This window comes from Rhizopus microsporus (assembly GCF_002708625.1).
Source record: "Rhizopus microsporus ATCC 52813 unplaced genomic scaffold scaffold_3, whole genome shotgun sequence".
Lineage (NCBI taxonomy): Eukaryota > Fungi > Mucoromycota > Mucoromycetes > Mucorales > Rhizopodaceae > Rhizopus > Rhizopus microsporus.
The window spans coordinates 1796648-1823579 of NW_019671918.1; the positions used below are offsets into that span (position 1 = coordinate 1796648).

A 26932-nucleotide genomic window follows, 5' to 3' on the forward strand; every position below is an offset into this window, starting at 1 on the left:
GTAAGAGATCATGAAGACGATTCCTAGTATCAAGGATAGGAAAAGTCATATAGGGACTTCTCCCCAAACACAACCTGAGTATAGTTTCTAGGCAAGCTCTCTCTTCCCAATATAATAGATGATTATATCATTACTTTCTTGATGATGTATATACATGACACCAAATGAGTGATCTCTTCTTTCCATCAAGTTCACCAAAAGTGAGCGAGAGGCCAAGGAACTATGCCCAATGTCCGAATCAGTACAGTAAGGGGGTATCCCATTCTTTCTTCTTTGCAGTATATGATCACGGGAAAAAGCACGGTGATTTATCAAGTCAGTATATTCTGATGACATGCATGCAGTATTTGAAGGTGTTGTATAGGTACTCCACAGGAACAGTGTTTAAGTTGTGGGGCTTTATCAGCCGAGTCAGTTTTTCATCGCGTTACTCTCTTTTTACGTATATATACGATTGGTCCTCTATCTCTCTCAAAATATTGAGCTATTTGACATAGTCAATATCTTCATTATGACGCATTCATTCTTATGTTGAGTTTGTAAAGTAATGCTATTACCATACTGACAGCTGTATATAGTGATTTTTATTTTTAAATACAGCTTTATGAAAGTTGAATGCTAAATTTTATCTTTTTTTTTTTTCTTAGAAATGGCTGAATCAGGCTCTAAACCCCCAAGTCGCGAGGAGAGAAAACGATGCTGGTTTTTACGTGATCAATACTTCCAGTGCTTAGATAGATGTAACATAAGAGACCCTGCAACTGTTGAGAAAACACCCGAGAAGGCCCCTGAATGTTTGGAATTAAAGAAAAATTATGAAGAAGGTTGCATGGCCAGTTGGGTAAAAAACAAAACAAAATGCAATATTGAATTATAACATTATGCTAATATGAGTTCTCTTTAGGTCGAGTATTTTAATAAGCGTCGTGTGTTAGACATGAGGCAAAAGGAATACTTGAAATTTTCAGAAGAGCAATCTGGACGAAAATAAGGACAAAAAAAAGAAAGGCAATGTAAATAGCAAGAAGAATAATAAAAATATAGAAAGAAAACATCGACCCCCTTTCCTCGCTTTATTCATTAAATGCTAAGCAACCGAGATATAGTTTACTAAATTAGTAGTTGTAAACACCACTTTTTATTATCTTCTACCCCCTTGCAGTTGCCACAAAAGTGCATGAATAGACGATTAAACAATGGATTGTTGAATTGCATATCACAAGTTTATGTATATGTTGAGAAAGAAGGAGATCGAGGTGTTGTTACAATAGTTATTCTAATGATATATGCTTATGAAAGGAGAGAGAATAGAAATCGCTTTTATTTAAAACAATTATACACACACACACACAGTAGCTCCTTTGTCTATCCATCGTGCATCTCCTAACTTTTTAGGTATCTTGTCTCCTTATGTTTAGTATCTCTCTCTCTCTCTATCTGTCTCTATAGAAAACATATAGCCTTTACACTCTTTTTCTTTTTCTTTACATTATTATAGGTAGGCTATGATCATATGTAAATAGTACAACCATCCCTCTTACATCAAGCTAATAGCTCCCCTCCCCCCATTACATTCATTTATTTACTATGAAATCAGTTCGCTTTTCTTTTGTAAACAAAAAGTTTGATGATCAATACACTTTTGAACTTCAAGGATATGTGAGTGTGACAATCCATGAATTCATAATTATTCATTCCATATTGTAGCTTTCTGTTGCAGATTTCAACTCTTCATTTCGTTTACTCAATCAGACAGTTGCCAAGCATCCTCCACCAGGCAGCAAAAACGTTTGGATTACTGCTATTGTTATTCTTTGGATGTCTGCTCTTGTGATTGATTATATCTTATGGAGCCATTACAGATTTTCCTCGGAGCTTATCACCCTGCCCTTTTTTATGGTACTTACGACCCTTCTCTTCATATGGAGGCACAGGGTGATGCGCGAAAGAGTAAGTATAGGTTGTTATATTTATATCTTTATTGATATTGTATAGTTTGAAAGGTCCGTCATTGATGTATGCAACCGTATTAATGTAACAGAAAACATCAGAGGCATCAATTATCGATTTAATAAGAACGGTTCAGATTTAAATGATGTTACCAAGCAAATGTATATCCATGCCGAAACTGGATTGAAACCTCACTATGTAAGTATAAACAGACAACAAAATGAGGACAATAACACTGACTCCCTATATTAAGTCTATTGTCATTGAATTTGATGACAGATATAATGCGCTCTCAAGCCATCAGTTTAACAGGTATCCTTCCATCGACTTTGTCACCATTCCACTCTATGCACACGTTCGTCATGAAAAAAATGAAAAAGATAGTCCCTTCTGGACTGTTCAACAGCATGAATACGATGAAAAGCCCATCCTTTAAGGTGTTTGCACTTGAAAGTCAGACAATGTTAATTTTTTTTGGACGAATCAAAAGTAATATTCAGATGTTTGCTTACCTTTTTTGGACGAAATAAAAAAGGAAATTCAGATTAGTTTTCAGATAACTTTAAAAACAAAATTCGCTCTTTTTACCTGTAAAACCTTTAAGCTGGCGCCCCACCGGAGTAGGACGAGGCAACCACGTTGGAGGTGGCGATTTGTCTTTTGAAGACATTAGGTCGAGCTTGACCATTCCAGGTAGAATGTGCAATGAGAAGCATGTTCTTAGCTGCCATTACATTACGATTCCAAAAAATACTGCAAGTGTTGCACTTCAATACTTGATGGATCTTTTTATCATCACCTCTTCTACACTTCAGATTCTGTAGGTCTTGATTTAAGCAAGAGTTGTAGGTCTATAAAGATACTGTTTAGAATGTATGATCTATGATCATTGTTATACTAACATTGAAAGTTTTGTATTCATTGATATTAAGAAGTAACAACCCTCCAAGTCCCTCTCTATTCTTTAATTGTCTATAGATTTTGTTGGAGACACCATGCCGAAGACCTTTAAACTTTACATAGTATTTGATTTTCAGACCGTCACCAAAGATAATTAAGGGCATTTTTTTTGCAGACGCCTTCTTCAAAACGATTTTTATTCTTCCTCCTGTAACATTCTATTGATATTCTTTGCTTTATCTTTGTAGCCACTGATATATAATGAATGGTTTATTGTAGGCTAAGATTAACGATGATAAAAAGAAAAACCAAAAAAAAGGTACAACTACATATCATGTAAGTTTTATTCGAAATGCCATGGATGTCCTGGACAAGCTCAGCAAGCATGACTTTATATTGCTATAAACAATTGCAAAATTCATCATTACCTGTACATCATGGATGCGGCCGAGAGTAGAGACTATAAACCTTTGTTTATGCCTCCATATTCTCCTTTTCTTAATCCTATTGAGGAGTGCTGGTCAAAGCTTAAAAAGCACGTCAAATGAAATCCACTTCCTCTTTAGATACTTTGACACCCAGAATTAAGGCTGCTTGTGAAACTGCCACTACAGAAGACTGCCTCGGCTGTATTAAACACTCTGAAATTTACTGGGATAGGTATCTTAATAGACAAGCTAGCATCGTTTAAAATCCTTAAAAGCCTCTGGTCTGAATATTATTTTTTTTATTATGTCTGAGTAATTTTTTACCTCTTTTTCTATATCCTTTTCTTTACTCAATGGAGACACAACCAGGAATCTCTTTAAAGACTAGACCCTATTTTACAGATTGTATTCATTGGAACGATAATGGACAATTATCTGTTTGTTTAGATAATGGAGTTCACATTGTGGTAAAACGCGATTTCCCCTCGTTTTATACACGTATTTTGACACTATAAAGACACCTGTTCTAACAGGAGTATCTTCTAAATATGAAAATTATGCTCATGCCGGTTTAAATTTACCGCCATTTCCTTCAGATAAAAATGTGGGAATTGAACCATGTAAAGAAGAGATCACAATCACGCATAGATCTATAATTGATTTATTTATTTTTTATTTTTTATTTTTTTTTGTCAGTTACTCCAGAAGAGATTGAAACATCATATTTTAATGAAGAAGGATTTCGCTGTGCTGCATGGTCTCCTTCGGGAATGTCGCCTTCACAGAGGTAAAGTGTTTGAACAATGCACATATATATGTTTCTATAATTTTTTTTTTTTTTTTTGGATATAGCTGTCTTTTGACTGTTGTCACAACCAAGCATAGAGTATTGACCTATCAAAGCTCCACAAAAAATCCATTAAGTAGTGATTGGCAGCTGGTTAGTTTATGTAAGATATTGAATGTAGCAGTTTCTCAATTGTAATGATATAGTACTCGGATATCACCAGTGTCATTGAAGAGAAAGGGACACATCCGTCACATCACACACTCTGTAAGTATTTGTTTTTAAAATGGATATGAGTAACTCACGAGATATAGATGCAAGCTGGTCAAAGTTACTGCTGGGTAACACATTGGATAGTAAGTTTGCCTTATTGGCTCTGTCACATAAAGCAGGCAGTATCAGTATTTGGACGCAATCGTTAGATCATGGTATGCAATACGGAGCCGAAGTGTTACCACACACGTCCTTTGTGAATTTAGTAAGCTGGAGTGCATGGAAAAAGATCAATGAGACTACATGTAATGAGATACATGTCCGATGACAAAAGGAGGGGGATTTAACTTGTTTTGACTGTAGATGTGGCACTCTTAGCTTCTAGTTCTACTAATGGAACTGTAGCTCTATCCACGGTTCAAGTGAACCTTAGCAAGGGAAACAAACAATCCATTGAAAATGTGGAGGTGAAAGTTTTGGAGCGCTGGTTTGAAAATGATATAACTATCCCTACCTTGTTGAAAGCATATGATGACGCGGTAAGTAGCTGACTATGTGCTATTGGTTGATCTAATTCTAAACGCGTATATATATATATATACAGATGGACGATTCATCCTATATCAATATTGCTATTTGCAAAGGCGTGACAGTATACATGATGCGCGTTCAGGTGACAGATGAAGGGAATGTTGTGAACGAGTATGGTTGGGGGTCATATACACTGTGCCACTCTGGTGCAGGATTATCAGCAGGCAGTTGGATCAATCAAAATACGTTTAGATGTTATACATTTGAAGGTGAAGGAATTTATTTAATCATGACAGAAGATGGAAGAGTAAAAAAGGATGAAGAGCAGACTTACAAGCTCAATCAGAAACTGATACAAAAATATAAGCAGCAGTGGATGGAAGAACAGATAAAGACTGAGGAAGATGATATTCTTGGCGCATCGGATGCTATTCCCTATCTCTGGGGAGCATCAGACGGGCGAAATAAGATCATTACAGCAATATACTGCACGTAAGATAAAGAAAAAATCAAAGATGAAATGATATCATCTGATCCACATATAAATATTAGTATGAAGCCCACGGTGGATGTTCATTATAGGTTGGAATCTGAAGAAGATTCAACTATAGCATTCATTCTCCAAAAAGAGCGTGGTATTGGTGTGGATGATGCTTGCGATGACCTAGATAGATATGCTTATAATCCTGAATTTAGTAACGTATGATATTTGCAGCTATATATCCCTAACCTAGTGTATTATTAGTTTTCACTTATCCCGTACAAGCTATTGTTCATGAAACATTAGAATATTTGCTCAATGAAGATGATATGAGTGACTTTAAGATGTGGCTCATCAAGCTTGACAGCCTTTTGCAGCAGAGACCAGAGTTAGAGTATGAGTGAAAAGAAAGGGAGAAAAAAGACAATACTGACTTGCCAATTCTAGTGATAAAGATCTTACAAGAGCTCTTTTTAGCTCACCAAGTACAATAGCTGCTAGAATTATTATAAATGCCGAGATTAAGCTAAAGGTGACCAAGGACACACAGATCCAGTAGTTTTAAAACTAAAACATACCTTAGCATTATAACCTGCTTCAAGCAACTGCGGCCTTTGAAGATACTTGCAGAAAGGCAAAGCATGTCATTCAGCTATACTATCTCTCCCACGCTCTTGACCTTGCCTTACGCTTATCAGACAATGAATTTGGCAATCTTGATGAGCAAGATGTGACTGAATTGCTGATACTATCCGATTTGGCACTTGCGCTTCGTGATGAACAACTCATACAGGCTGCTTCACAAGTATACACAAGACTGCAAAGGAGCTTTTCTTTTCTCGACCTTAATCAAGAGTTAGAATACGCTACTTGTTTTAATTTACAATCCAGTGCTGAATATACCCTGAAGCCAAGAGAAAAATGCCCAGTGTGTAGTGAAGCAGTGAATGCGATTGGAAATAGTTCTCTAGCACAGTGCAATGCAGGACATCTCTGGGAGCTCTGTAGTATCACAAAACGAGTCCTACTTGAAACAAAGGCACGTAAATGTTTAACCTGTGGTGCTAAAAGCCTGATTGCCAAAGATAACACATTCACAGACAAGATTTTAAAAGGCTGTTCGAGATGCATTAACTGTGGTTCTGGTTTTTATTATCAATAAAATATAATTTATAGACTGTACATGTTGAATGGTTGTGTGTAAAATAGAAAATGAGCTGTTGAAAGTGTGTATATATATAAAAATGCGTATGCTTGATCTAAAAATACAAGTGTGTATAGTTGCTTTTTTTTTTTTTTTTTTTACCAGCGAAGGTAATGAGTGGGACACTTTATATAGAAAACAATGATTAGTCACTGATTCAATTACTTTTTTATTAATACTTACAGCATATCCCTCAGGGTTCTTTTCCAAATAAAATTGATGGTATTCTTCAGCATCATAGAACTTGGTAGCGGGTTCAATCTTGGTAACAATACGGGCATTTGGGTAATGTTTTTCTTGCACTTCTTTAGTGACTCTTTCAGCAATTGCTTTTTGCTCGTCATTGTGATAGAAAATGGCAGAACGGTATTGTGTACCGATATCAGGTCCTTGATAATTTTCGGTAGTAGGGTCTAGAGAGACATTCAATAAATACACCTATTCTACTATAGAATAGTAATCTATATTACCATGTAACTTGTAAAAGAATTCAACCAATGTCTCATAGCTTATTTTTGTTGGATCAAAAGTGACTTCACAAGCTTCAGCGTGGTTTGTGGTGCCAGTCTTAACCTAGCGTTGCAAAATTTAATATCGACTGCCTCTATTCTGAGCTATAAAAATTTTTTTCTATTGTACCTGTTGGTAGTCTGGATTGTCAAGTTCACCACCAATATAGCCAACTCTTGTGGTTATACCATCTTTCTTGTGATGTTTGTTAAAGATATGCTCAACACCCCAGAAACAACCAGCAGCAAAAGTAGCCTTTTCAGTAAGAGACATGATGAACTATACGAAATATGAAGAATTAATAAGAAAAAAAGAAGAGAGCTTTGTTCTGCTTTTATATTGAAATGGAGCTTTGTTATTTCAGATCTATCGCTTTGAATAGGCAACCTATGACAAATCATTGTTCTGTCCAATCAGATGAGCGAATTTATAGTTTCTTAATCCATTCAACGCTCTTCCATATTGCGCAATGTCAACATAAAAATGATCTCCGGTCCTTTCCCATCAGCGCAAAGTTTATGAAAAATCACGTAAGAGAATTGGAGTCAGTAAATAACTATTCATATCTATCTGTGCTGTTACCAATTGAGTGTTATTTACTTCATTTTGACTTCTTCACATACATCTTTTTGAATTTGTTCTAGTTCTTTTATATTTTGGGGAGAGACAGAAAATGAGAGAGAGTGTGTGTGTTATATCTTTGCTTAAATGGATGTTAATGGCAGCGGTATAATCACAAAAAGCGGGTGCAATACGTTCCAGTTTATAATGCAAATCATCAATGTCCGTTTTTTCGGCAATTGCTACCAAAGCACAATGCAGGGTTGGAAGCAGTCATGAGAAAAGTCACAACCAACGTCTTTCCTTGTATTCAAGGGCCTATCAGCGAACTCGTTTGACAGCGGAGGCAATTGGACTGATGTTCTTTGCCAAATAATTCACTTTACTCTCTAATACTCCATTCTTTGATGCTTATTGTTCAACTTGTTCATTTTTTGAATCGTTGTGTATCCGATTTACTATAAATATAATCTAGTGTAACTAGAGACATACATGTGTAAGTGAAGTACTTGGTTATCTCATGGCAGAGGGCATCTGCATGATATGGTTAGATGAACAACACTAGCAATAAATGGCAAGAGAGAGTTCTGGTAACTATTTGCTTTTATTTAGTCATTTATAGGGGAAATATTATTTTGAATAATTGGCGTCAAACAAAAGCCCTTGGCGTCAAATGATATGGTTGACAGTAGAAATTCTCGGAACCCCCTCAAGTTACTTGGAAATTGTAGTTTTAGGAACATAGGGCTCTTCCAAGAATTTAATCTCCTCTTTAGTTAATTTGAGCGAAACAGCTGCGACAGCATCTTTCAAGTGTGATTCCTTGCTAATACCGACAATAGGAGATGCTACAGTAGGCTTGCTAAGTAACCAAGCAATGCTCACCTAGAAGAGGAGGAAATGTGAGTGATCTAACTCTTGTTTGTGATATGATTTAGGTTACCTGAGCCATAGGCACGCCTCGCTGTTCAGCAACCTTTTGAATCCTTTGAACAATTTCCTTGTCAGCATCGGTCAATGATCTGGACCAGGGTTTACTAGAGTCAACTGACGAACGAAGGGTATCTTGGTCTAAAGGACGGGCTAATCTGCCTCTTTCCAATGGAGAATATGGGACCTGACCAATACCTTTATAAGCAAGATAAGGTATCATTTCGCGTTCTTCTTCACGATAGACCAAGTTGTACAAGTCTTGCATAGCAACAAATTTAGTCCACCCGTTCATCTCAGCTATGGCATTCATCTGTACGAAGCGCCATGCGTTCATATAGCTTGCACCCAAATAACGCACCTTGCCAGATTTTACCACATCATGCAAAGCTTCCATGGTTTCTTCCATAGGAGTTTCCTAATAATAATATTGGCAACCTGTCTTTTTTTACTGTTGCTCAATAAACCCACCTCGTCAAAACGATGAATGTAAAGTAAATCGATGTAATCCAAATCCAAGCGTCTCAAGGAGTCGTCAACAGCTTGGAGGATAGCCTTTCTGGACAAACCTCCATTGTTTATCAATCTAGGATCATCCAAAGGCAAACCAAAAGGCTGAATAGCGATGTCATCTTCGTGTACGGGGAAATGAACCTTGGTGGCAATTACAATGCGGTTACGAGGCAAGTTGAATTTTTTGATGGCCTTGCCCACAACGCGTTCACTCAAACCGTTACTGTAAACATTTGCGGTATCAATAAAGTTAATGCCAGCATCGTACGCCATCTTGATCAATTCCAGTGATTCTTCTTCATCCTTCACCCAAGGAAGCCATTTGGAGCTTCCATAACTCATGGCACCTAAACAGATTCGAGATACCTAAAAATGGTTAAATTCATGCAATATCAATGGGTCAATATACCTTCATTCCAGTTTTGCCAAGTCGTACGTATTCCATTTTTGTCACTTCAAAGTAATTGATCGTGTTTTTTTTTTAAAAAAAAGTGATCTTGAAAATGGGCCTTGATTTTATATAGTTTTGGTAGGCATTTAGTGGAACTTGTCGAATCAAACCATTCGGAAGGAGTGCCGTGAATTAGAAGCTAGTTATATCAACTTTAGTTGAAGAAACTAGGAAAAGCTGACCTCTTTATACAAAACCTATCATTTTGAGAGAGGAAAAGACCTTGATAGCTACACATAAAGCCACTTTCCACAATATTGGGCATCGCCTGTTTATACTGAAAAAGTATTCCCTATTTCCACTACAATAGATTTTGAGAAAGTACAAACATTAGGCAGTTTCCGAAAAGGAAATTTGTAGATCTCGTATCACCACAAATAGATATTATTATGGAAATATTATTCGTCATCAGTGGACGTTTTTGTATATCGCTACTAATTACTTTAGAAAACGTTAGTGCATGTTTCACGAGTGACAGCATTGTATTTGTTTTATTTGCTTGGAGCTGGTGTTATTCATGCATTCATGGCGCGCTCCTCGGTCGAGACCGGATATAACGTCATTCAAGCAGTCGAGGCAAGCACGCTTATGGGAGTTCACAAAGGATGCTCACCTAAGAAGGTGGATGGCACGAGCCCTCTGTCCTAATCATCGCTGCCTTCTCTGAATCTTTAAAAAGCAAAAAGATCACTTGGACTATTTTTATGTCTATATCTTAACGAATGATACCGTCTCCTAAAGTCTGTGAGGAAATCCATCGCAACAATAGCAATGTAGTGCTTATAGCTAACGCAACTAACCCTGATCGAGGAAGCCCTGTTGCCTTACGGTCTGGTAACTTTATGTACCTCAAGTACCCTAGAAATCATACTGTCATTGGTACTATAGACTCAGATGATATTACTGCTGTAGCTGTTGCGGTATTGACAGAGGATATCGAAAAACACAGGGGACGTTGCTTATAAATTGAACAGCAATATCTTCACATAGGAAACCAACGCGTTGACATCTTTACGTGTGCAGAGAGTTGTCCTTTCAGTTACAAAAGGACCAATATACCTAAGAAGTATAAACTCTATATGAATACTGGGCTCTTTTCTCATCTTGATTATATGAATCGCTTACGAAAAAATTCAGTTAAAACTCAAGGCATGACATAGAGATTCTGCTAGGTAGAAAATCAAAGACTTTGGAACAGTAAGAATAAGCATCGCTTTGAATGGTGACGCCCTTCTTTTTTTTTTATATGCAACTTCTTTAAACTGTAGACTGTCTCTAAGCCATGCAATTTTCTTTTTTAAAAATGCAACATTACACAAACGTCCCTTAATAGGTGTCAACTGTGCTACAGTTTAATCAATTGACAGGTATAGAATCTTTTGGGGCATTTTATTATTGGAGAAGTGGGGTTTGTTCTGTGGCTGTTGCTGTCGTGGGTTTCTTTGCAGGAGGATAAGGTACGCTCTCTTCTTCCTCGGCTGTCTGATCATTTTCGTGCTCGTAGGTAGCGGCCACCCATAAACCAGCGCCTACGATGTTTGTCCATACGAAAAAGATATTAAATACGGGCAAGATTTCCAAAGCAAACGCAACGGAGCCAAAGTTGGCATAGTCCCATTTATGTTCTTTTGCATAGCGGTATGATTCGGATACTTTGAGTCCGCGGATTTCAATATCATAATGCAGGTGCTGGTTCCAACTGTATTAAACGAAAAAGAATAATAAGAAAAAAAAAGTCAGACGAAACCAGGTACATTCATTAGTACTCATAACTTACGCGGTTGGCCATCCACTGATATAGCAAGCCAGTGCTGTACCAACAATAGGCACCAGTTGAAAAGGAGATGTGAGAATCAAAAGTAAGATCTATTACTTTTTTAGAGAGATAGAACGGCATATTAAATTTAAAGACGTACCTTGACCATAATCAGTAACCAATTTACCAAGATGCTTGACCTTATATTACGCCAACAAATGACAAGCTTTGGTATATCCTCGGTATCATCTAACAGATGACCTAATCCTCTAGCTTCTAAGGTAGCGTCAAACACAGCATCCTGAAAGATGGGCACCAAAATGGCAAAGAACAGCAAGTTGATGATGGCACTCTCGAGGACAACAGAAATGACAGAAACGAACCAAGACATCCAGTGTGGCCAGTGCCATTCGATTAACTTCTCAACATGTCCAGGCAAAAGTACCTTTAATGAAAATCCAATAGAGAAAGTGCTAAAGATGATTGACAATACAATAGGACTGAGCGTTTTTAACCATAGTTCCTTTTGTAGCAACTATTAATAAAGAACAAATGCTTACTCTTTATATACCTTTGGATGGGCTAAAAAGAAATAAACTCCTTTCAAAGGATAAGCAAAAGACGGTATTCGTTTTATTTTAGGAAGATTCATATGGAAAAAAAAGAAAGGGGAAAGAAAGATTTTTTATGTATTACAAGGAAGATCCTCTCTCTCTCTTTTTATCTGCGTTTCAAAAGTGATACTCAGCAGAGAGTAGACAAAGACAGACATGTATTAAACGTGATAGTGTTTATTATATTTCTAATGTTCTTGCACTCATTCCAATAGATTCAATAGCCTTGGTAAATGATTTACTTGTAATAGGTTTTTGAGAATCCACATTATAAAACGGGTTGCATACGTTTGCAACATAAGCAGAATGTATTTTACGAAATAGCTGTTGTAAAATAAAGGTTAATACATATACATTTAACATCAATACACATTTACAGCTTTCATATCTGCATCACGAATGATTCCATCAGTGACAGATACAACAGCAATAATTTTGACTCTGGTGTTTGTTATATATCCATATCTATGGGAGGAATTATTAACACTCTATTGATGTCTCCAGCTTATTGAATATGTACACTGCTAAATCCTCCATAGCATATAATAAGCCCAAGTAAGCATCTAAGCTCTTGGGTCCATTAGATACTCTTTCTTCAATGACGTCTATTGATGTGTGTGCAATGTAGTGATATTTTAAGTCAGGATGCGAAGTATTAAAGTTTTTGATGTATAATGGATTATTCTGTTCATCACGATTAGCATTCTTTTTATTATTCTACATCACATACACATCATCACACCTGCTTTCCAATAAGCGCAATGCAGTTAATTTCGCTGCTCATGTGTCGAAATGCTAAAAGATGCAACTTGGCGTATTCTTTGTGTGTTCCTAAAGGTGAATAGTATCACGTGATGACAGTATCGCTCAAACAAAGAGTTTGTGACTACTTTTCTTGAGAGCCGTGTACCCTCTCAAACCAGCGGGGACAGTAGTTCATTGACAGTTTTGGAGGTTTTTCTTTAGAATGTCACAAGCTGTTGGAAATGTAGGTTCATGCTCTTCCCACTCTTTCTTTCTTTCTATTCACTAATATCTCAAATAGACTGCTCTTGCATATGCCCGTGTGTGGCATGTTGTTGATGCTAAGCAAAGAGTTTTAGGCCGTTTGGCTACAAATATTGCAACCACCTTGATGGGAAAGCATAAACCTATTTACGATCCAGCATGTAATGTCGTATTCAATGTTTATCCATCAATTTACTAATATTTTTAATAGCTGATTGTGGTGATTATGTTGTTGTTATTAATGCCAAAGATGTCCTGGTTTCTGGAAAGAAAGCTGAACAAAAGTTATATCGTCACCATACCATGTACCCTGGTGGATTAAAAGAAATCAACTTTAAAAACCTTCAAGCCAATGACCCAACAGAGGTAAAAACAACAGAAAGTAAAAAAGACATGTTTACTTATATATTATATGTTTAGCCTATTCGTAAGGCTGTTTCAGGCATGTTACCAAAGAATAGACTTCGACAAGTTCGATTGGACCGTTTGAAGATCTTTGAGGGAAGCGAACATCCATATGCAGCCAATATTATCAAGCAGCATGGTGTTGACCAGAAGTAATTATATTTAATTTGTGTATTTTATGTTTCCTTTTATCGTGTGTGTATGTGTGATATTCATTAAAGAGAACCCATTTTTGTCATGTATATAAATATGTCTGTGTGTGTGGCAAGGGGGCTATTGTGGCTTGTATAAATAATTTGGAAGGAAGTGCTGATTGCGCATTTTATATATTTTTTACTGTTAAAAAAATGTCTAGAGAGTAAGTGAATTTAATCAATAAAAGACATAAACGTTTAACACCATTTTAGTATTACAGTAAGTTATAAAGTCTTGTTGTAGGTTCAATTATTCATTATTATAGATGGATGAGGCTTCAATTGAGATTATTGAGAAAGGATCTGAAGAACAAGGATCATCCAAAGTAAGACAGACAACACCTTACATGACAAAGTTTGAAAAGGCAAGAATTTTGGGAACTCGTGCACTTCAGATCAGGTTAGGACAAGGACACAATAAATATCAAAAATAAACAAACTAATAAAGGCAATAGTATGAATGCACCAGTCATGGTTGAATTAGACGGTGAAACAGATGCATTAGTGATTGCCATGAAGGAGTTGCGAGAGAAGAAAGTTCCATTGATCGTCAGACGATTTTTACCCGATAATACATATGAAGATTGGGATGTAAAGGATTTGATTGTAGAATAAAAACATTTATATACCACTTTGTACACATAAACACATGAATATTTACATTATTATACATCTATTTGCCTAATTGCTTTTTACAAGTTGATATTTTATCCAAGAGTGCTGCAGTTTGGTATTTGGGTGAGTCACGTCGTCTGGTGTATGATTAGTTCATGAAGGAAATCTATTATTGTATAAACTTACAGTTCAAGCTCATCAAGGGCTTCTTGCCATCGTTTCTCAAGCATCAAGTTATCAATATATGCATGAAATACAGCCAAACGCTACAACAATCAATCAGCAAAATATTATCATCTTTAATTGAACTTACCGTTTTTCCTTGAGAACAAATATAAACTCCATGTAAATAATCAGTGAGTTTTGCGGGTTCAACTGTGCCGATTAACTCAACGCCTGTCTATTATAATAATAAGAAAAGGACATTGTGCCATGTCTCATCACCATACCTCCCATAAACTACCAATATTGAAACGTGAGCTTTCTAGTAGAGCCTTGAATAATTTCAGGGCATTGTCATAATCAGAGTTTGCAATCATCTCTTGGAGCACTTCAGAAGCATTTTCTTCTTTTCTATGTCGTAAAGATTGTTTTGGTTGTGAAGGCTTAAAGAGTTTTTGCTGATCGATGCTTAATGTTACATCAGATCGTAATGTAGATTTCTTTTTTGGCATTGATGGCTAATAGTAAAAAAAAAAAAAAAAAAACCTTATGGGCACGAAGTCCACGGACTAAAAAATATCGCTCCGACCAGTTCAAAGAGTCACGAAAACCTGAGTATTGCTGGGCCAATGGACTCATAGTGTCTGATACACTTGGCATGAATCATGAATAATAAATACTTTTCATAATAGTAAACGAATTGCTTCAATTTTGAGTTTATTTCATAGGGTTCAGTTAATCCAATATTGCTCACCTATCAAGCATGACTTTATAAAATAATTTTGTGGTATAGAGCAACATCTACATTAGGGCTCAAGATCCCTTGCAGTTCCTTTCAATAAAGTAACCTAAAGCTAGGTTTTGTCAAATTGGCAATGTGGATTACGAAATTTGGCGTTGTTTATCATATCAAGCATTTTTCGCTCTACGTACCTGATAAAAGATATTTTATGCTCCGTTACATAGCTTGTCTATATTTCCTTGCATAGCGCTTTTTACTTTTTTTTCTTTTTTTCTTCTTTTCATTTCTTATTGATAAAGGTAAGTATTACTTACTTGGTATCTTAGTTAAACGAGCATATATGCAGACGAAAGCGGACTGTTACTGTACTAACTACCTTATACTTGCTATAAGGGAAATTCTTTGCCAGTGCGTTGAGTACTCTGTAGTTTACTCTCACAGGCTTTATGCTTCTGAGTGGTACTGCACTAAAACCTAATGACGCTGGTCGTCAAAAGCGGAAGGCCTATCTTCAGTGTATCAACTGACACTTTGTTCACTTGTTTGAATCCTGTACTGACTTTTTTTTTTAAGATAGGAAGAGCATTGGAAAACGCTTGGGTTTGTTAGTATTGACTTTTATAACAAACAATCAGTAATGCTATTTTATATTTTTTTTAATGTTTTGTCTACTTTTGAACATTTTACTCCATGCAGCCGTTAGTTTATGCACGTTGGCTGAGTATCTGCCATAAAATCGACAAAGCGACATGTCTTCTAATACCACTTAAGAATATGTATCTCCCTTAAGATCTTAAGTGCATAATATTTAATTTATCATATTAGGATTGTCTCCTGTTTTTGGTGTGACAAAATATCAAATAAGTGGAAGGATCGAGGGCTGATGTAAATGAAGAATCCACATAAATAAGTTATGTACTAGTATATCGCAACCCTTTATAATCGTATCACGAAATGGACTATAACCAAAGTATTGCAACATTGGTCAGCAAGAACTTTTTTTTTATCAATTTATTTTTAGAAACAATTTCGCAGGGAACAAGACGATACAATGTAATAAAGGTCTGAAGCTCCCTAAAGAGCAAAAAGAGAATTTGAGATTACAAGAGGGACAGGTTGGTAACCATTGTAAGCTGATTTTATTTCTGGTGTATTTCATTACACCAAATACAAGCCAAGGCTTGTGCTATACTTACAAGTGGAATGACAATATTATTACAGGATCGACAAAGCAAACAATCATCTTTTCACTTTACGAAAGACAAAATTTCTGACTACACAGGCAGACATGGAATGGTTAAGAGTTTTATAAAGGATGAAGCTTGGTGCTTCTAATATAAAGCCAACTGTAAGTCAATTTACTTGTATAATTGATCAGGTATAGAATACACCCTTTTTTGTATACAGAGCCAAAAGGTGGGATGCAAACGGACTGAATAAGAAGAGCTATAGGGACCAACCGCTCTAAATGCTTACTTATATACATGTTTGGCAATACTAGATATCATTCTTTTGATAAACTGCACTACCATATTTTTAATGGGCAGCTTTTTTAATTGCTTCATGTCTCTGTTTTATTTTCTTGAGCTTTTCATTAACTGGATCTGCTTCCAAAATAAGTAAATAAACCGATTTAGTTTCATTTTGCAATAATGAATACAAACGATGTGTCATCACGATTTACAAATTTGAATAATTATAGACATTAAATTGTGCTCTAAGGTTTATCGAGTCTCTTTTTTCTTGTTATTCTTCTACTGTTTTCTTTCCATAAAAGCCTTTACCTTTGACATCCATACATTCATATTCTTTTTCATTGTCATAAAACCCCTTTTTTGATCACCAATAAATCGCATAATTGATCATACTTCTCATTCATGATACGCAAGTATCCATGCCATGAAGGGTTTACATGAAGTGCGTTGTGTACCTTAACAACCCGTCCTGTTTCGAGCGCCATTTGAAATGGTTTATGCAGACTTAAAAGGTCCATTGCTTTACTACAAAAATGAGCGGACAGTCATTAGATCTATCACAATCACAACCTTCGCTAAGGTTAGTCTACATTTCACAAGCAGAAGGGAAAAGGATAAGTATATAACAGCAAGAAATAGAGGATAAAAGTTTTTCCTTTTTTCATGTATACTAAAAATAAAAAGAAGATCATTACAAACTCTTATGTCTTCCTAAGCTAACAATCCAATCACCTACTATTCATGCATGATAAACAGGTTTTGACACATGATTTGATCTGGCTCTTCTTTGCCCTCTACCAGAGATAATCATGATAATGTTTTAGTCCTTTTATAAGATCTCCTTATTTCTTTAAATAATGAATGCTGATCTATATATTGATATTACAGAATAGCGTCTTTCTCTATTTCTTAAAAGCGCCATTTACCAGCATATACTAAAAAGGTATAATGGTAAATAAACAAAGGACGATGTCTAGATCATTTTGATTGGCAATTAACAACTACTGCGTGCGTTTCACAAAAACAGCAGCCTAGTGTCTTTTGATAAAAGACCTTTGTTTATCATCAGCTGCTTTTTTTTTTTTTTTTTAAAGATGTCGTTTCCCCTTTCAACCTTTGTCCTTGTACACTTGATTCTCACTTTACTTTTTTACTCGTTTTCCAAAGAAACCAAACAGAAAAGTACGCATATTGGAAATAAGAAAAGTGAGGCAATCATAATAAAAATTGTGTGTGTGCGTGGTCAGCTTTATGTAAACAAGCGGCATCAAAAAAAAAAAAAAGGAGGCGTAAAAATTATGCAAAGTAAACAAATATAAAAAAGATACAAGAGAATATTCCACGTTCTAAACTTAAGAAAAGAGCGTTCGGAAGTGTTCTAATATGAAAAAAGATTGAAAACGAGTTTTTTATTCATGCATTAACGAAAGAGGAATGAATCATTCATTTTTAGCCTAAATAAAATGACTCACGTAAACAAAAAACTATAAAAGAAAAACCATCATTCTTTTCCTTTTTTTCTTTTTTCTTCATTCTTTATCTCTTTTAAAAATTCTCTTATGGCTTTATTATGACTACGTTGAAAAGGTATAACAGTGTTTGGGTGGTCTCAAAGTACATATAACTAATGTCATCCTTTAGAAAATTCACTTTTGCTGGCTCTACTTCATAGTTCCTGATGCATCTTACTCTATCAAAATGGTCTCTCACGGGGTGTAGTCTTAAAGAAATCTCTGCTACTCGCTAATGCTCAAAGTGTTTACTAATGCTTGCTACTGCTTATCAATACACTCACACACTCACACACTCAAAAAAAATACTCAAATGCCTACAAATGCTTATCAAATGCTTATCAAACCTCTGGAAAGACCAGTGAACATCTGCTCATGCTTACCAATGCCTACAAATAATCATCAGTGCCTGAAAATGCTAGTGAATGCCTGTCTCATGCTTATCAACGTCGGAAAGTCCCTAAAAGATTTTGCTCATGTCTATCAATGTCTGCTGCTAATGAATACTGCTTTGCAGTAACCACATATTCAAGTCCTGAAGCCACAAGAAACATAATCAATTTACTTTGCCACTATCTGCCAAGCTCTATCAAGCTCTACTACAAGAAAAGAAAACGTATAAAAAAACAAAACAAGACAAAAACTAACCAGATAGGTCGCTACTTCTCTATGCTGGATCACCCCGAGACGCTCCTATTGCTATGGCTCTGCCTCTACAGCTGATGAATGGCCCGTAAACTCTCCCTACTACTGAGCTCGATGCTTTCAATGTTCCAATATTCCAATATCCCAATGTCCCAATGTCCCACCGTTTCAAGGTTTCACTGTTTCTGCTGCGCGCACTGTCCGTAGTGTTTTCAAAAAGCTTCGTCCTAGGTACTTAGGTGCACTCTTCGTACGTTGAAGCTCCCCTTTCCTGAGTTTCCCGTGGTTGTTTTTTGAGTCTTGAGCCTTGGGCCTTGTGTCTTGAGACTTGAGTACTTTTTATTCATGGAGGGTTTACACCGTGTAGTCTTCTGGCATGCAGTCTATGGTTCTAGTCATCTTGGGTTTGAAAGCTAGCGATAATGTGGCCTTCTGGACTTACGGAAAGAAAAAAAGAAAAAAAATCTCTATTTGCTCTCTTAGCTTGGCTATCAAAAGAAAAATCTTTGCTTATTCAAGCCTCTCTCTTTGCTTCTAAAATGACTTGGAAATCAAACTATTGCTTTAATAAAAACTTCATTTTGTTACTCCCACACTTGACTTTTTATTCTTTAATCTTGATAAAATGACTACTTTCATATTCATTCAGTGCATTCTCAAATGTACGAGTTTGACTCAAAAAGAAATAAAAGGAATTTTTTTCAACGCATTATTCTTCGAGTTCTGCTATGTGCCCTCATCCGTTTGACTTTATTAAAAACGAACTGACACTTTTAGCGAGTGAATGAAATATCTGGAATGTGTCCACTGCAAGTCAAACAAAGGTCCACGAATAAATTTGATGGCTTCCTTGGCCTTTTACTTCCTGGTCTCTGTATGCAGATTGTCAAAGATTAGGTAGGAAGAGGGTGTTTGGAGACAAAAAGAGGCAAAATTGGCAAGTGGAAGATGCTGCACAACAGTAGAACTAGTTCTGATCAAGACGTTCTGGTGTCGAAGGACTTTTACTGTAGGACTGAGAAGCTTGAGTCAGTCGTATTAATCGGTTGCAAGTTGTTTTGATGTGGAGCTTTTTTTGCGAACGCTCATTGTTGGCTTTGTAGTGTTTATGGATGGGAATTTACCTGTGTGTTCAATAAGTTGTCATTTTTGTTCGTCTTGTCTTTCAAGAGACTTGAAGCCTACCCACTAAATAACATTAAAAATTATGATCAGTGTAATGAATCCAGAGCCAAAACTCCATTTGAGTAATCAAGGACTGCTTCCCACTAAAGTTTCAAGGCTCATCATGTATAAATGACGTATTGCGTAAGAAGGAATAAAAAAGGTATATATTTGACCAATCACATTTTACATTCGATTAAGTTTTACCTATCTGATTCCCAGATTCTGTGAGCAGTCTATCCAAATTTCTGGAAAAACGATCAAGATCGATCTTCCCTCCCTTTTAGTGGCACTGCTTATGTGACGATCTGACAAAAAAAATAAAGAGAAAGACAGTAATAAAGAACAATGGGGGGAGGGAGGAGGGAGGTATAAAGAAGTGACAAGCCATTATGATTTGGGATCAGATTGTTATTACTAATACTTCTTTAAAGAACTGTCACAAAAACTGACAAGAGCAAAGCTGCCCTTGATTATTAATTTCTTCAAAAAAATTGTCACAGCAAACAAAGTATAAAAAGGAAGAAGGCGTTCTTTTTCTTTGGATTATTTAACTTATTTTACCTTATAAAAAAATATGCCTTCTGTTGTCATCGAACCTTACGCTATTAATCCTCACAATGGTAAAGCCAAGGATGAACAAAGACCCAAGCTGTTTAGTTCCATCAAAGACAGATCCATCACGTACCATAACCGTATCGTCGTTCCTCCCATGTGTATGTACAGTGCCAAAGATGGCTTCTTTAACGATTTCCATGTGGCTCATTATGGTTCTTATGCTATCAGAGGCTCAGGTATGATCATCATTGAAGCCACTGCTGTTGAACCTCGTGGTCGTATCTCTCCTCATGACGCTGGTTTATGGTCCGACGACCATATTGCTCCTCTTAAGCGCATTGTTGATGTTATCAAGTCTCAAGGATCTGTTCCTTCTATCCAAATCGCACACGCAGGTCGCAAGGCCGACATGTCTTCTCCATGGCTTGGTTACAAGCTGGTGCCTGAATCAGAAGGCGGATGGCCAAACGATATCGTCGGTCCCTCTGATGTCCCCTTTGATGAGCACCACGGTAAGCCTCATGCTTTGACTATTCCCGAGATGCAAGAAATCAAACAAAAATGGGTCAATGCCGCTATCCGTGCTGACAAGGCTGGTATTGAAGTACTTGAAATTCACGACGCTCATGGCTACTTGTTGCACAATTTCTTGTCTGGTTATTCAAACAAGCGTACTGATATCTATGGTGGCTCTTTGGAAAACCGTATGCGCTACCCTCTTGAAGTCGTCGAAGCCATTCGTAAGGTCTGGCCAGAACATAAGCCCCTGTGGGTTCGTATCTCTGCTACCGACTTTAAGTCATTAGACCCTGAGGCCCATGATGAAGATGGTTGGGACCTTTATCAATCCATTGAGTACGTCAAGGCATTGAAGGATATCGGTGTTGATGTTATTGATGTCTCCGCTGGTGGAAATCGTCCTGATGCTGAGTACCCCCGTAACCCTCTTTATCAAGTCCCCTTTGCTGAAGCTATCAAGCGTGCCACTGGTATCGCTGTTGGTGCAGTCGGCAGGATCACTGATCCTAAGGATGCCGAGGCTATTTTACAGCAAGACAAGGCTGATTATATCTTGATCGGTCGTGAGCACCTTCGTGACACAGCTTGGGTAAATCGAGCTGCTCGTGAGCTTGGTGTGAAGACTACTTGGATCAACCAATACGAACGCGCTCAGCGTGAATTATAGAATAATTGTAGATTAATTGTGTGTTTGTTATATAGAAAGTAAATAAAGTTTATTGAGAATAATAATCTAGAATTTCTTTATATGTATTCTCTTCTTTTTTTTTTTCTCTAACCTAAAAGGTCTGCAAAAACACTATGAAAAAGTGAGTTACTACATTTTTCACTTGACAAATATATCTTACTCTTTTTTGGGCTCTTTTGGCACGTTATTAGTGCTTGCACTATGACTATTATTTTTACTACTGGATGTGAAGAACTGACTTCCTTGAGGAAGACCGTGTTGTTGTTGCTGTTGAGGTTGCATTGGGGGTGCAGTGGCAAACGATCCCCATACGTTATTATTCATTGGCTGTTGATGATAACCAAAGTTTAAACCAGATAGTTGATTTTGGACATTACCAGCCATAAACTGTTGTTGCTGTTGCATCATAGGGGGTTGAGCGGCAGGCATGGTATTATATAAAGACAGAATTGAAGATTTTATATCATTGTGCTGTTGTTGTTGCTGTGGCTGCTGTTGTTGTTGCTGTTGTTGTTGTTGCTGTGGTGGTGATGTACTTGTTCCAAAGAAAAAATCTGCACCTTGTAGTTGAGAAGCGGATGTAGTTGTAGTTTGATGGGTAGAGGCGGGAGACGAAGAAGGTGAACCCAAGAATGCATCCAAGTTTGCAAATTCAGATTGTTTCGTCTTTGGTTTTTCTGCGACTGTCTGCTTCACGGGAGGCTGTGAAGGCTGATACACACATTGAGATGTTAAGCAAAACAAAGAGATTGGTAGTTTTATATATTACCTCTTCCTGATTTTGTGCACTCTTACTATCACCTAATGTGCTGGGGTCAGGAATAGGACCCTTCATTGCCCATCTCTTTTGCTCATATTTTGCACGGATCCACATTTCCATATTGCTTTCTGTTGGTTTCCTATCACCTAAATTGGCCTCCCAATACCTATACATATTATTGTTCATATTGTTATTTCGCTTTCTTTTATTTGCTTACTTGTTTGCTCGTTCGTTCCCCCATCGAATCATATTTTCGACTTGTTCTGGTACCCAAGTATCCAAATCCACAGATTTTACTTAAAAAAAGAAATTTGATTATCACCCGTGCTGTCTTTTTATATTAATGAACCATACCTTTACTGATATGAACACCCAATGAGCGGTGAATACCTGAACAGCGAATACAGATGAAAATACCAAGATTCCAAGAAGCCCATCGAGCATCTGTTTTATAAAGTTAATCTTGGACATATTCTATAATATGAAGGTACCTTTCTTTTTGCAGTCAGCACAGTATTTATTGGGTGTTTGTTGAAGTAGAGCTTTTAATATTTTCGCATTCTTTTCGTTCGTTGCTCTGTCAGCAGTTCTTGCATAGCGAGTGGACATGGTTTATACAAAAAAGAAAAGTGTAAATTAGCGGACAACAAAATTCAAAAAATAAATTTAACTGGAAGAAGAGGGCAATACATAGTTCGTAAGTCATATGGACCTGCGTGTCTCTGTGATAAAAAGTCTATTTATGAATATATCTAATGGTTAACGGAAATATAATGAAATCTCTACACGACAATTTAGAAGCAAATTCAAGTGGTTAAAGGCAAGAATATCTTAATTGTGGGTATAATCAGGTATTGACATATGCTTCAAATGAACTCAAAAAGCAAATAGTGCGCATGTAGCATATTCTATGTGCTTCATATACACTTGCACGCTAAGTAGAGGTAGATCATCAGATATGCACACACACGCACGGAAATAAGGAAGTTTTTTTATGGGACTATGATCGAAATGCAACTAGCTATTGGTCAAAAGCAGAGTCGAGATATAGCATGACAAGAACGTGCAACAGCAAAAACCGAGAGAGGCTCAAACATTGAGCCTTGCCTGGTGTAACAAGATATCTGTCACATACTCAGAGGACAGAGTCCGTAGGTGCAATCAAGTACAGAACCATTTGCTACATATCTACAACAGTACTAGTGTCAAATTACACGAGATATTTGACGCCTTTCTATGAAACATTGTTTCAAAATCAAATGCTCTGTAGTTTCTATAGTTACACGATTCAGGTATACAACGATCTCGTCGCACGACAATTAATGAATTAAAAGGTATTACGAGCCAACAAGCAGCAATATAAATATCTCTCATCAAAAAGTATCTAAAGTAACTTGTGTACTAAATATGATTCGAAGTATAGTAGCTCTTTTCCTCTTTGCCAACTTTTGCTTTGCCAATACTCCAATTCCCGATAGTCAATCGACTGATTTCACGAGCTTTGCATTAGGCGCTCGTCCCTACTGGCAGCTTTCAAGAGCTCTCAAGCACGACATGTGTTGGCCCTCTGCATGTGTCGAGAACGGTGCCGTTGTTCCTAGTGCAGATCTCAAGAACTTTCCCGTTGCTGGCCAAGGTGGATGCCCTCCTGCAGGCTCACGTTTCCCAGTGTATTGGAACGCTAAAAAGTGCACGGATACAGAGATAAGGGTTGCATACAGCCTGTTCTGGAAAAAGGATGGGTTCAGTCCCAGTGGCATATATGGCCATGGTTACGATTGGGAGCAGGTCATTGTTGTTTATGCAAAGAACGGTAATAGCTGGTCAAGAAAGGGTGCTTATCTTTCTGGTCATGGTGGCTACAAGTATTATGACTGGAATGAGATGACCACGTCCAATGAATCCAACATTGCGGCTGGTGGACAAAACATGGATCATCCCAAGATATTCCCAGCATGGGCCAAGCACTCTATGTTTATAAACTCAAAGGATGGAAACCCTGTACTTGAAGGCCTTGATGCCTTTGATGAGAATGCCTTTAGAACAAGCTCATATCAATACTTCAACGCGAAAGAAGAAATGATTCAAGTTGTACCTAATACCCAACTTTGGACGCTTATTGCCAATAAGGACTGGAACAAAGCATCTTCCAGTCCTAATGTTGTTTATGATAAATTATGTACTATTAAATAAATTCATTACACATATAAAATCAATGGTTTAGAATGCAAGCCAAAAATGAACAATTTTTTTAATTGCAACAATTTAAAATGAACACTGTACACAAAAGAATAAAAATGGACTTTTTCTTTCTTTAACTCAAAAGTCTGCGCTGTAATTTTCTGAATGAAGTAAAAATTTTACTTTTAAATCGTCTATGATTATCTTTTGGTATCTTGCTTTTAGTCAAATCATCCTCTGCCAATTCTAATGCCAACTGAGATTCATCCCATCGTCTAGGCTGTTTTTGAGTATTGTCTGTTGCCATAGGAACGTAAGTGGGTCTATGTGTAACAAATATCGGTTCCGATTGATTACTGTGCTTTATTGAAAGTGATTTTGTAGATGAATTCACACTGGATATTGTTAAGCATAAGGATGGTAATGGGTCATTTGAGCTGTTGCTGCCTTTACTTTTATGTTTAGAAGACATTTAAAGAATTTATTTATAAGAGAAAAAGAAAAAAAGAAAAAAGAAAAGAGAGAGAGAGAAAGAGAGAGAAAAAGAGAGATTTTATATGTATAAAAAAGGTAGAAAAGAAAAAGAGAAAAAAAAAAAAATATAGAAAATATATATAAACTCGGAGAAAATAAACAAAAAAAGCGTCTGCTAATTTTAGTCATGATATCTTTATGCTTTATTACATAGTCAAGTCCATAGAATCGCCTTCTGACACAGTTACAAATTTAGTAATAGATTCCTTTAAAATAGCCGTTGTTCCTCTAGGATATCTATAGCTTTGTTCCTTGACTCCTCTTTCATTGGGTCTAACATGGTTTCGAAGGTATTCAGTTGAATCCTTTGTGATCACACAGACATCCACATTGGAACCGGATCCTAAATCATTAAAAATACCAGCTTCAATAGCCTCTCTGACAAGATCAATGGCTTCCTCTCGCTACAATTCAAACATTTTCAGTTTACTCTATGTATGATATCATCACCACTTACAGTCATATCAGGCTTCCATTTACTTTCAAATACACTCATGGCAGCCAATGAGCCTGAGCCCATGGTGACATATGGTAAGCTGTCAGTACTGCCATGAGGATATACTGTATAAAGTTGAGGACCTGTAACATCAAAGCCTCCGAGAACAAGAGCTGCACCAATATGGCCTTGATATCTTTTTATATAAGAGTTAGTCATGATTCATGTGATACATGCACAAGCTTTACTTGTATAGCATTTGCTTTAATAATGTCATGGCTGTAACAACTCTAGCCTTTCTTCCAGTTGCTAAAGAATGCAATTCCATTTGAGAGCTGATCAAGTTGGTTGTGAATTCAGTATCGGCAGCTGTACCAGCACCACAACAGTAACTATGAAAAAAAAGTTAATATCTTTATCATAGGACCTGATTCTTTTCATGTTTTTACATGTTGGGAGCAATGTAGTGGATCTTTTCACAGTTTTTATCAGCGACAATAGGTCCCTCAGTTGCTCTTGTATCAGCACCTAAGCAAACACCATCCTAAAAAGGGTTATTAGCATTTGTCTCGAAAAAAAAAAAAGCAATGATGCATTTACTTTATAAATGAGACCAACAATAGTAGTACCTGTGCTTGTTGCCTTTGGTGGTTTAGCACCCTTAGCTTCCAATGCTGCATTTCTTTTTTAAACGTGTATTAGAACATGAATAATGGACATGCGTGTGTATATTCATAGCACGCGTGTTTCAATCTTTGAGCTAACCTTCCACAATTATCAAAGTTAAAACCGCCCTTCTTTAATCCAGTATTGATTGTCATTTTATATTAATAAAAAAAAAGAGAGACTTTAATTGTTGCCCATAGACACGTTAGTCCGTCCAGCCTAAGGTATACGTAATTCATCGAGGCAGTCACGCAGCTTTTATTCAATCTGAGCCAATGAATCACTTGGCATTCATGCCGGACACTCTCTTTTGTTTATCAGGTCCAGTTTGAACTTACGAGGAGGAGGCCCATAAATGCCACATACACATTCATACATACTGAAAAGACAAAAGATGAGCTTGTGAGATCTATTCAATGAGGGTTACTCTTTCTTTAGCCAAAAGTAATAGCTTATGTATTATATCATCATAAGCAGCTATTTATTATGCAAGAAAAGAAGGGCTTAAATGAATGCTAAGATCAGAGCAGCAGAAGGAACTAAATCTTGAATAAATGTATGTTAATATAATCATCGCTTAGTATAATACATTATGTAACTTACTAAGTTCCTTCAATGTCCTTTCTTTATCCTCTTCTCCAAAGGTTTTTCTGGGGAATGTAGTTGAAAGAGTAAATGGATTGGTGCAGCCTTGCGATTGTAAAAAGCTATAAACTTCAGATAAGGTTGACGTAGCGCTAAAGGTGTTTATAACAGGATTCATTCCAGGTATGCGAATCTATCAAGAAGAGAGAGAGCCAAGTAAGAACAGACAGTATATTATGTATTTTTTTTTTTTTT

General features: G+C 36.7%; 16 protein-coding genes across 16 annotated transcripts in view; 6 read left to right on the top strand and 10 right to left on the bottom strand.

Moving 5' to 3' along the window:
- The first annotated feature begins 1550 nt into the window (after window positions 1–1550).
- Window positions 1551–2475, top strand: RHIMIDRAFT_273584 (uncharacterized protein). The gene is made up of 4 exons (XM_023612391.1): window positions 1551–1659; window positions 1708–1950; window positions 1996–2148; window positions 2204–2475. The coding sequence occupies exons 1-4, from the start codon at window positions 1588–1590 to the stop codon at window positions 2384–2386; spliced, it is 651 nt and encodes a 216-aa protein (XP_023469517.1). The 5' UTR covers window positions 1551–1587; the 3' UTR covers window positions 2387–2475.
- A 74-nt stretch (window positions 2476–2549) lies between these two features.
- RHIMIDRAFT_290124 (uncharacterized protein) lies at window positions 2550–3318 on the bottom strand (the record flags this gene model as incomplete). Its single annotated transcript, XM_023613708.1, has 2 exons — window positions 2853–3318; window positions 2550–2801 (listed from the first exon to the last, which is right to left on the bottom strand). Exons 1-2 carry the CDS (start codon window positions 3012–3014, stop codon window positions 2550–2552), a joined length of 414 nt encoding a protein of 137 aa, XP_023469518.1. The 5' UTR covers window positions 3015–3318.
- Window positions 3319–6575: 3257 nt separating this feature from the next.
- Window positions 6576–7397, bottom strand: RHIMIDRAFT_273587 (peptide methionine sulfoxide reductase). Its single transcript, XM_023612392.1, has 4 exons — window positions 7134–7397; window positions 6965–7067; window positions 6678–6907; window positions 6576–6619 (listed from the first exon to the last, which is right to left on the bottom strand). The coding sequence occupies exons 1-4, from the start codon at window positions 7275–7277 to the stop codon at window positions 6593–6595; spliced, it is 504 nt and encodes a 167-aa protein (XP_023469519.1). The 5' UTR covers window positions 7278–7397; the 3' UTR covers window positions 6576–6592.
- Window positions 7398–8139: 742 nt separating this feature from the next.
- On the bottom strand, window positions 8140–9491 carry RHIMIDRAFT_311722 (Aldo/keto reductase). The gene is made up of 4 exons (XM_023614752.1): window positions 9418–9491; window positions 8967–9374; window positions 8509–8913; window positions 8140–8450 (listed from the first exon to the last, which is right to left on the bottom strand). The coding sequence occupies exons 1-4, from the start codon at window positions 9451–9453 to the stop codon at window positions 8280–8282; spliced, it is 1020 nt and encodes a 339-aa protein (XP_023469520.1). The 5' UTR covers window positions 9454–9491; the 3' UTR covers window positions 8140–8279.
- Window positions 9492–10735: 1244 nt separating this feature from the next.
- On the bottom strand, window positions 10736–11937 carry RHIMIDRAFT_93750 (uncharacterized protein). The gene is made up of 4 exons (XM_023615894.1): window positions 11787–11937; window positions 11376–11738; window positions 11237–11325; window positions 10736–11158 (listed from the first exon to the last, which is right to left on the bottom strand). The coding sequence occupies exons 1-4, from the start codon at window positions 11865–11867 to the stop codon at window positions 10852–10854; spliced, it is 840 nt and encodes a 279-aa protein (XP_023469521.1). The 5' UTR covers window positions 11868–11937; the 3' UTR covers window positions 10736–10851.
- A 334-nt stretch (window positions 11938–12271) lies between these two features.
- RHIMIDRAFT_273592 (uncharacterized protein) lies at window positions 12272–12664 on the bottom strand. Its single transcript, XM_023612393.1, has 2 exons — window positions 12572–12664; window positions 12272–12513 (listed from the first exon to the last, which is right to left on the bottom strand). The coding sequence occupies exons 1-2, from the start codon at window positions 12611–12613 to the stop codon at window positions 12310–12312; spliced, it is 246 nt and encodes an 81-aa protein (XP_023469522.1). The 5' UTR covers window positions 12614–12664; the 3' UTR covers window positions 12272–12309.
- A 132-nt stretch (window positions 12665–12796) lies between these two features.
- On the top strand, window positions 12797–13398 carry RHIMIDRAFT_286803 (putative MRPL23-mitochondrial ribosomal protein, large subunit; the record flags this gene model as incomplete). Its single annotated transcript, XM_023613414.1, has 4 exons — window positions 12797–12817; window positions 12875–12998; window positions 13049–13203; window positions 13258–13398. 4 exons carry the CDS (start codon window positions 12797–12799, stop codon window positions 13396–13398), a joined length of 441 nt encoding a protein of 146 aa, XP_023469523.1.
- Window positions 13399–13702: 304 nt separating this feature from the next.
- Window positions 13703–14051, top strand: RHIMIDRAFT_198674 (RNA polymerase Rpb6; the record flags this gene model as incomplete). The annotated part of the gene is made up of 2 exons (XM_023606310.1): window positions 13703–13836; window positions 13892–14051. The coding sequence occupies 2 exons, from the start codon at window positions 13703–13705 to the stop codon at window positions 14049–14051; spliced, it is 294 nt and encodes a 97-aa protein (XP_023469524.1).
- Window positions 14052–14109: 58 nt separating this feature from the next.
- On the bottom strand, window positions 14110–14725 carry RHIMIDRAFT_235159 (uncharacterized protein; the record flags this gene model as incomplete). The annotated part of the gene is made up of 4 exons (XM_023608310.1): window positions 14110–14188; window positions 14238–14317; window positions 14365–14451; window positions 14501–14725. The coding sequence occupies 4 exons, from the start codon at window positions 14723–14725 to the stop codon at window positions 14110–14112; spliced, it is 471 nt and encodes a 156-aa protein (XP_023469525.1).
- A 3481-nt stretch (window positions 14726–18206) lies between these two features.
- Window positions 18207–19042, top strand: RHIMIDRAFT_273636 (uncharacterized protein). Its single transcript, XM_023612394.1, is given in 3 exon segments — window positions 18207–18232; window positions 18246–18283; window positions 18325–19042. 1 exon segment carries the CDS (start codon window positions 18428–18430, stop codon window positions 18662–18664), a length of 237 nt encoding a protein of 78 aa, XP_023469526.1. The 5' UTR covers window positions 18207–18232; window positions 18246–18283; window positions 18325–18427; the 3' UTR covers window positions 18665–19042.
- Window positions 19043–20327: 1285 nt separating this feature from the next.
- On the top strand, window positions 20328–21494 carry RHIMIDRAFT_198995 (NADH:flavin oxidoreductase/NADH oxidase; the record flags this gene model as incomplete). The annotated part of the gene is made up of 1 exon (XM_023606339.1): window positions 20328–21494. The coding sequence occupies one exon, from the start codon at window positions 20328–20330 to the stop codon at window positions 21492–21494; it is 1167 nt and encodes a 388-aa protein (XP_023469527.1).
- Window positions 21495–22167: 673 nt separating this feature from the next.
- RHIMIDRAFT_198889 (ArfGap-domain-containing protein) lies at window positions 22168–22884 on the bottom strand (the record flags this gene model as incomplete). The annotated part of the gene is made up of 4 exons (XM_023606327.1): window positions 22168–22441; window positions 22493–22571; window positions 22630–22719; window positions 22767–22884. The coding sequence occupies 4 exons, from the start codon at window positions 22882–22884 to the stop codon at window positions 22168–22170; spliced, it is 561 nt and encodes a 186-aa protein (XP_023469528.1).
- Window positions 22885–23662: 778 nt separating this feature from the next.
- RHIMIDRAFT_303156 (uncharacterized protein) lies at window positions 23663–24474 on the top strand. Its single transcript, XM_023614407.1, has one exon. The coding sequence runs from the start codon at window positions 23683–23685 to the stop codon at window positions 24466–24468; it is 786 nt and encodes a 261-aa protein (XP_023469529.1). The 5' UTR covers window positions 23663–23682; the 3' UTR covers window positions 24469–24474.
- RHIMIDRAFT_93840 (uncharacterized protein) lies at window positions 24475–25032 on the bottom strand. Its single transcript, XM_023615895.1, has one exon. It carries the CDS (start codon window positions 24926–24928, stop codon window positions 24590–24592), a length of 339 nt encoding a protein of 112 aa, XP_023469530.1. The 5' UTR covers window positions 24929–25032; the 3' UTR covers window positions 24475–24589.
- RHIMIDRAFT_273655 (proteasome-domain-containing protein) lies at window positions 24955–26302 on the bottom strand. The gene is made up of 6 exons (XM_023612395.1): window positions 26192–26302; window positions 26027–26108; window positions 25876–25970; window positions 25675–25818; window positions 25448–25622; window positions 24955–25394 (listed from the first exon to the last, which is right to left on the bottom strand). Exons 1-6 carry the CDS (start codon window positions 26245–26247, stop codon window positions 25137–25139), a joined length of 810 nt encoding a protein of 269 aa, XP_023469531.1. The 5' UTR covers window positions 26248–26302; the 3' UTR covers window positions 24955–25136.
- A 17-nt stretch (window positions 26303–26319) lies between these two features.
- RHIMIDRAFT_273657 (uncharacterized protein) overlaps window positions 26320–26932 on the bottom strand; it is a 1686-nt gene continuing 1073 nt past the window's right edge. Inside the window, exons 6-7 of the mRNA XM_023612396.1 lie at window positions 26696–26870; window positions 26320–26637 (exon numbers count right to left, since the gene is read on the bottom strand). Coding sequence (XP_023469532.1) covers window positions 26597–26637; window positions 26696–26870 — 216 coding nt within the window. The 3' untranslated portion in view covers window positions 26320–26596. The remainder of the gene's footprint in view (window positions 26638–26695; window positions 26871–26932) is intronic.

What these genes read in the sequence shown, in the direction of transcription:
- RHIMIDRAFT_273584 (XM_023612391.1), top strand. Translation starts at nt 1,588, where the DNA reads ATGAAATCAGTTCGCTTTTCTTTTGTAAACAAAAAGTTTGATGATCAA. An exon ending in CTTTTGAACTTCAAGGATAT is followed by an intron (nt 1,660 to 1,707) that starts GTGAGTGTGACA and finishes TCCATATTGTAG; the next exon opens with CTTTCTGTTGCAGATTTCAA. An exon ending in ACAGGGTGATGCGCGAAAGA is followed by an intron (nt 1,951 to 1,995) that starts GTAAGTATAGGT and finishes GATATTGTATAG; the next exon opens with TTTGAAAGGTCCGTCATTGA.
- RHIMIDRAFT_273587 (XM_023612392.1), bottom strand. Translation starts at nt 7,277, where the DNA reads ATGTCTCTTACTGAAAAGGCTACTTTTGCTGCTGGTTGTTTCTGGGGT. An exon ending in ACAATCCAGACTACCAACAG is followed by an intron (nt 7,068 to 7,133) that starts GTACAATAGAAA and finishes TTGCAACGCTAG; the next exon opens with GTTAAGACTGGCACCACAAA. An exon ending in AGAACCCTGAGGGATATGCT is followed by an intron (nt 6,620 to 6,677) that starts GTAAGTATTAAT and finishes TTCTATATAAAG; the next exon opens with TGTCCCACTCATTACCTTCG.
- RHIMIDRAFT_311722 (XM_023614752.1), bottom strand. Translation starts at nt 9,453, where the DNA reads ATGGAATACGTACGACTTGGCAAAACTGGAATGAAG. An exon ending in TTGGCAAAACTGGAATGAAG is followed by an intron (nt 9,375 to 9,417) that starts GTATATTGACCC and finishes AACCATTTTTAG; the next exon opens with GTATCTCGAATCTGTTTAGG. An exon ending in ACATTCATCGTTTTGACGAG is followed by an intron (nt 8,914 to 8,966) that starts GTGGGTTTATTG and finishes TATTATTATTAG; the next exon opens with GAAACTCCTATGGAAGAAAC.
- RHIMIDRAFT_93750 (XM_023615894.1), bottom strand. Translation starts at nt 11,867, where the DNA reads ATGAATCTTCCTAAAATAAAACGAATACCGTCTTTTGCTTATCCTTTG. An exon ending in TCTTTTTAGCCCATCCAAAG is followed by an intron (nt 11,739 to 11,786) that starts GTATATAAAGAG and finishes TTGCTACAAAAG; the next exon opens with GAACTATGGTTAAAAACGCT. An exon ending in GGTTACTGATTATGGTCAAG is followed by an intron (nt 11,326 to 11,375) that starts GTACGTCTTTAA and finishes AAAAAGTAATAG; the next exon opens with ATCTTACTTTTGATTCTCAC.
- RHIMIDRAFT_273592 (XM_023612393.1), bottom strand. Translation starts at nt 12,613, where the DNA reads ATGAGCAGCGAAATTAACTGCATTGCGCTTATTGGAAAGCAG. An exon ending in TTGCGCTTATTGGAAAGCAG is followed by an intron (nt 12,514 to 12,571) that starts GTGTGATGATGT and finishes CGTGATGAACAG; the next exon opens with AATAATCCATTATACATCAA.
- RHIMIDRAFT_273636 (XM_023612394.1), top strand. Translation starts at nt 18,428, where the DNA reads ATGTCTGCTGCTAATGAATACTGCTTTGCAGTAACCACATATTCAAGT.
- RHIMIDRAFT_303156 (XM_023614407.1), top strand. Translation starts at nt 23,683, where the DNA reads ATGATTCGAAGTATAGTAGCTCTTTTCCTCTTTGCCAACTTTTGCTTT.
- RHIMIDRAFT_93840 (XM_023615895.1), bottom strand. Translation starts at nt 24,928, where the DNA reads ATGTCTTCTAAACATAAAAGTAAAGGCAGCAACAGCTCAAATGACCCA.
- RHIMIDRAFT_273655 (XM_023612395.1), bottom strand. Translation starts at nt 26,247, where the DNA reads ATGACAATCAATACTGGATTAAAGAAGGGCGGTTTTAACTTTGATAAT. An exon ending in TTGTTGGTCTCATTTATAAA is followed by an intron (nt 25,971 to 26,026) that starts GTAAATGCATCA and finishes AACCCTTTTTAG; the next exon opens with GATGGTGTTTGCTTAGGTGC. An exon ending in TTAAAGCAAATGCTATACAA is followed by an intron (nt 25,623 to 25,674) that starts GTAAAGCTTGTG and finishes TTATATAAAAAG; the next exon opens with ATATCAAGGCCATATTGGTG.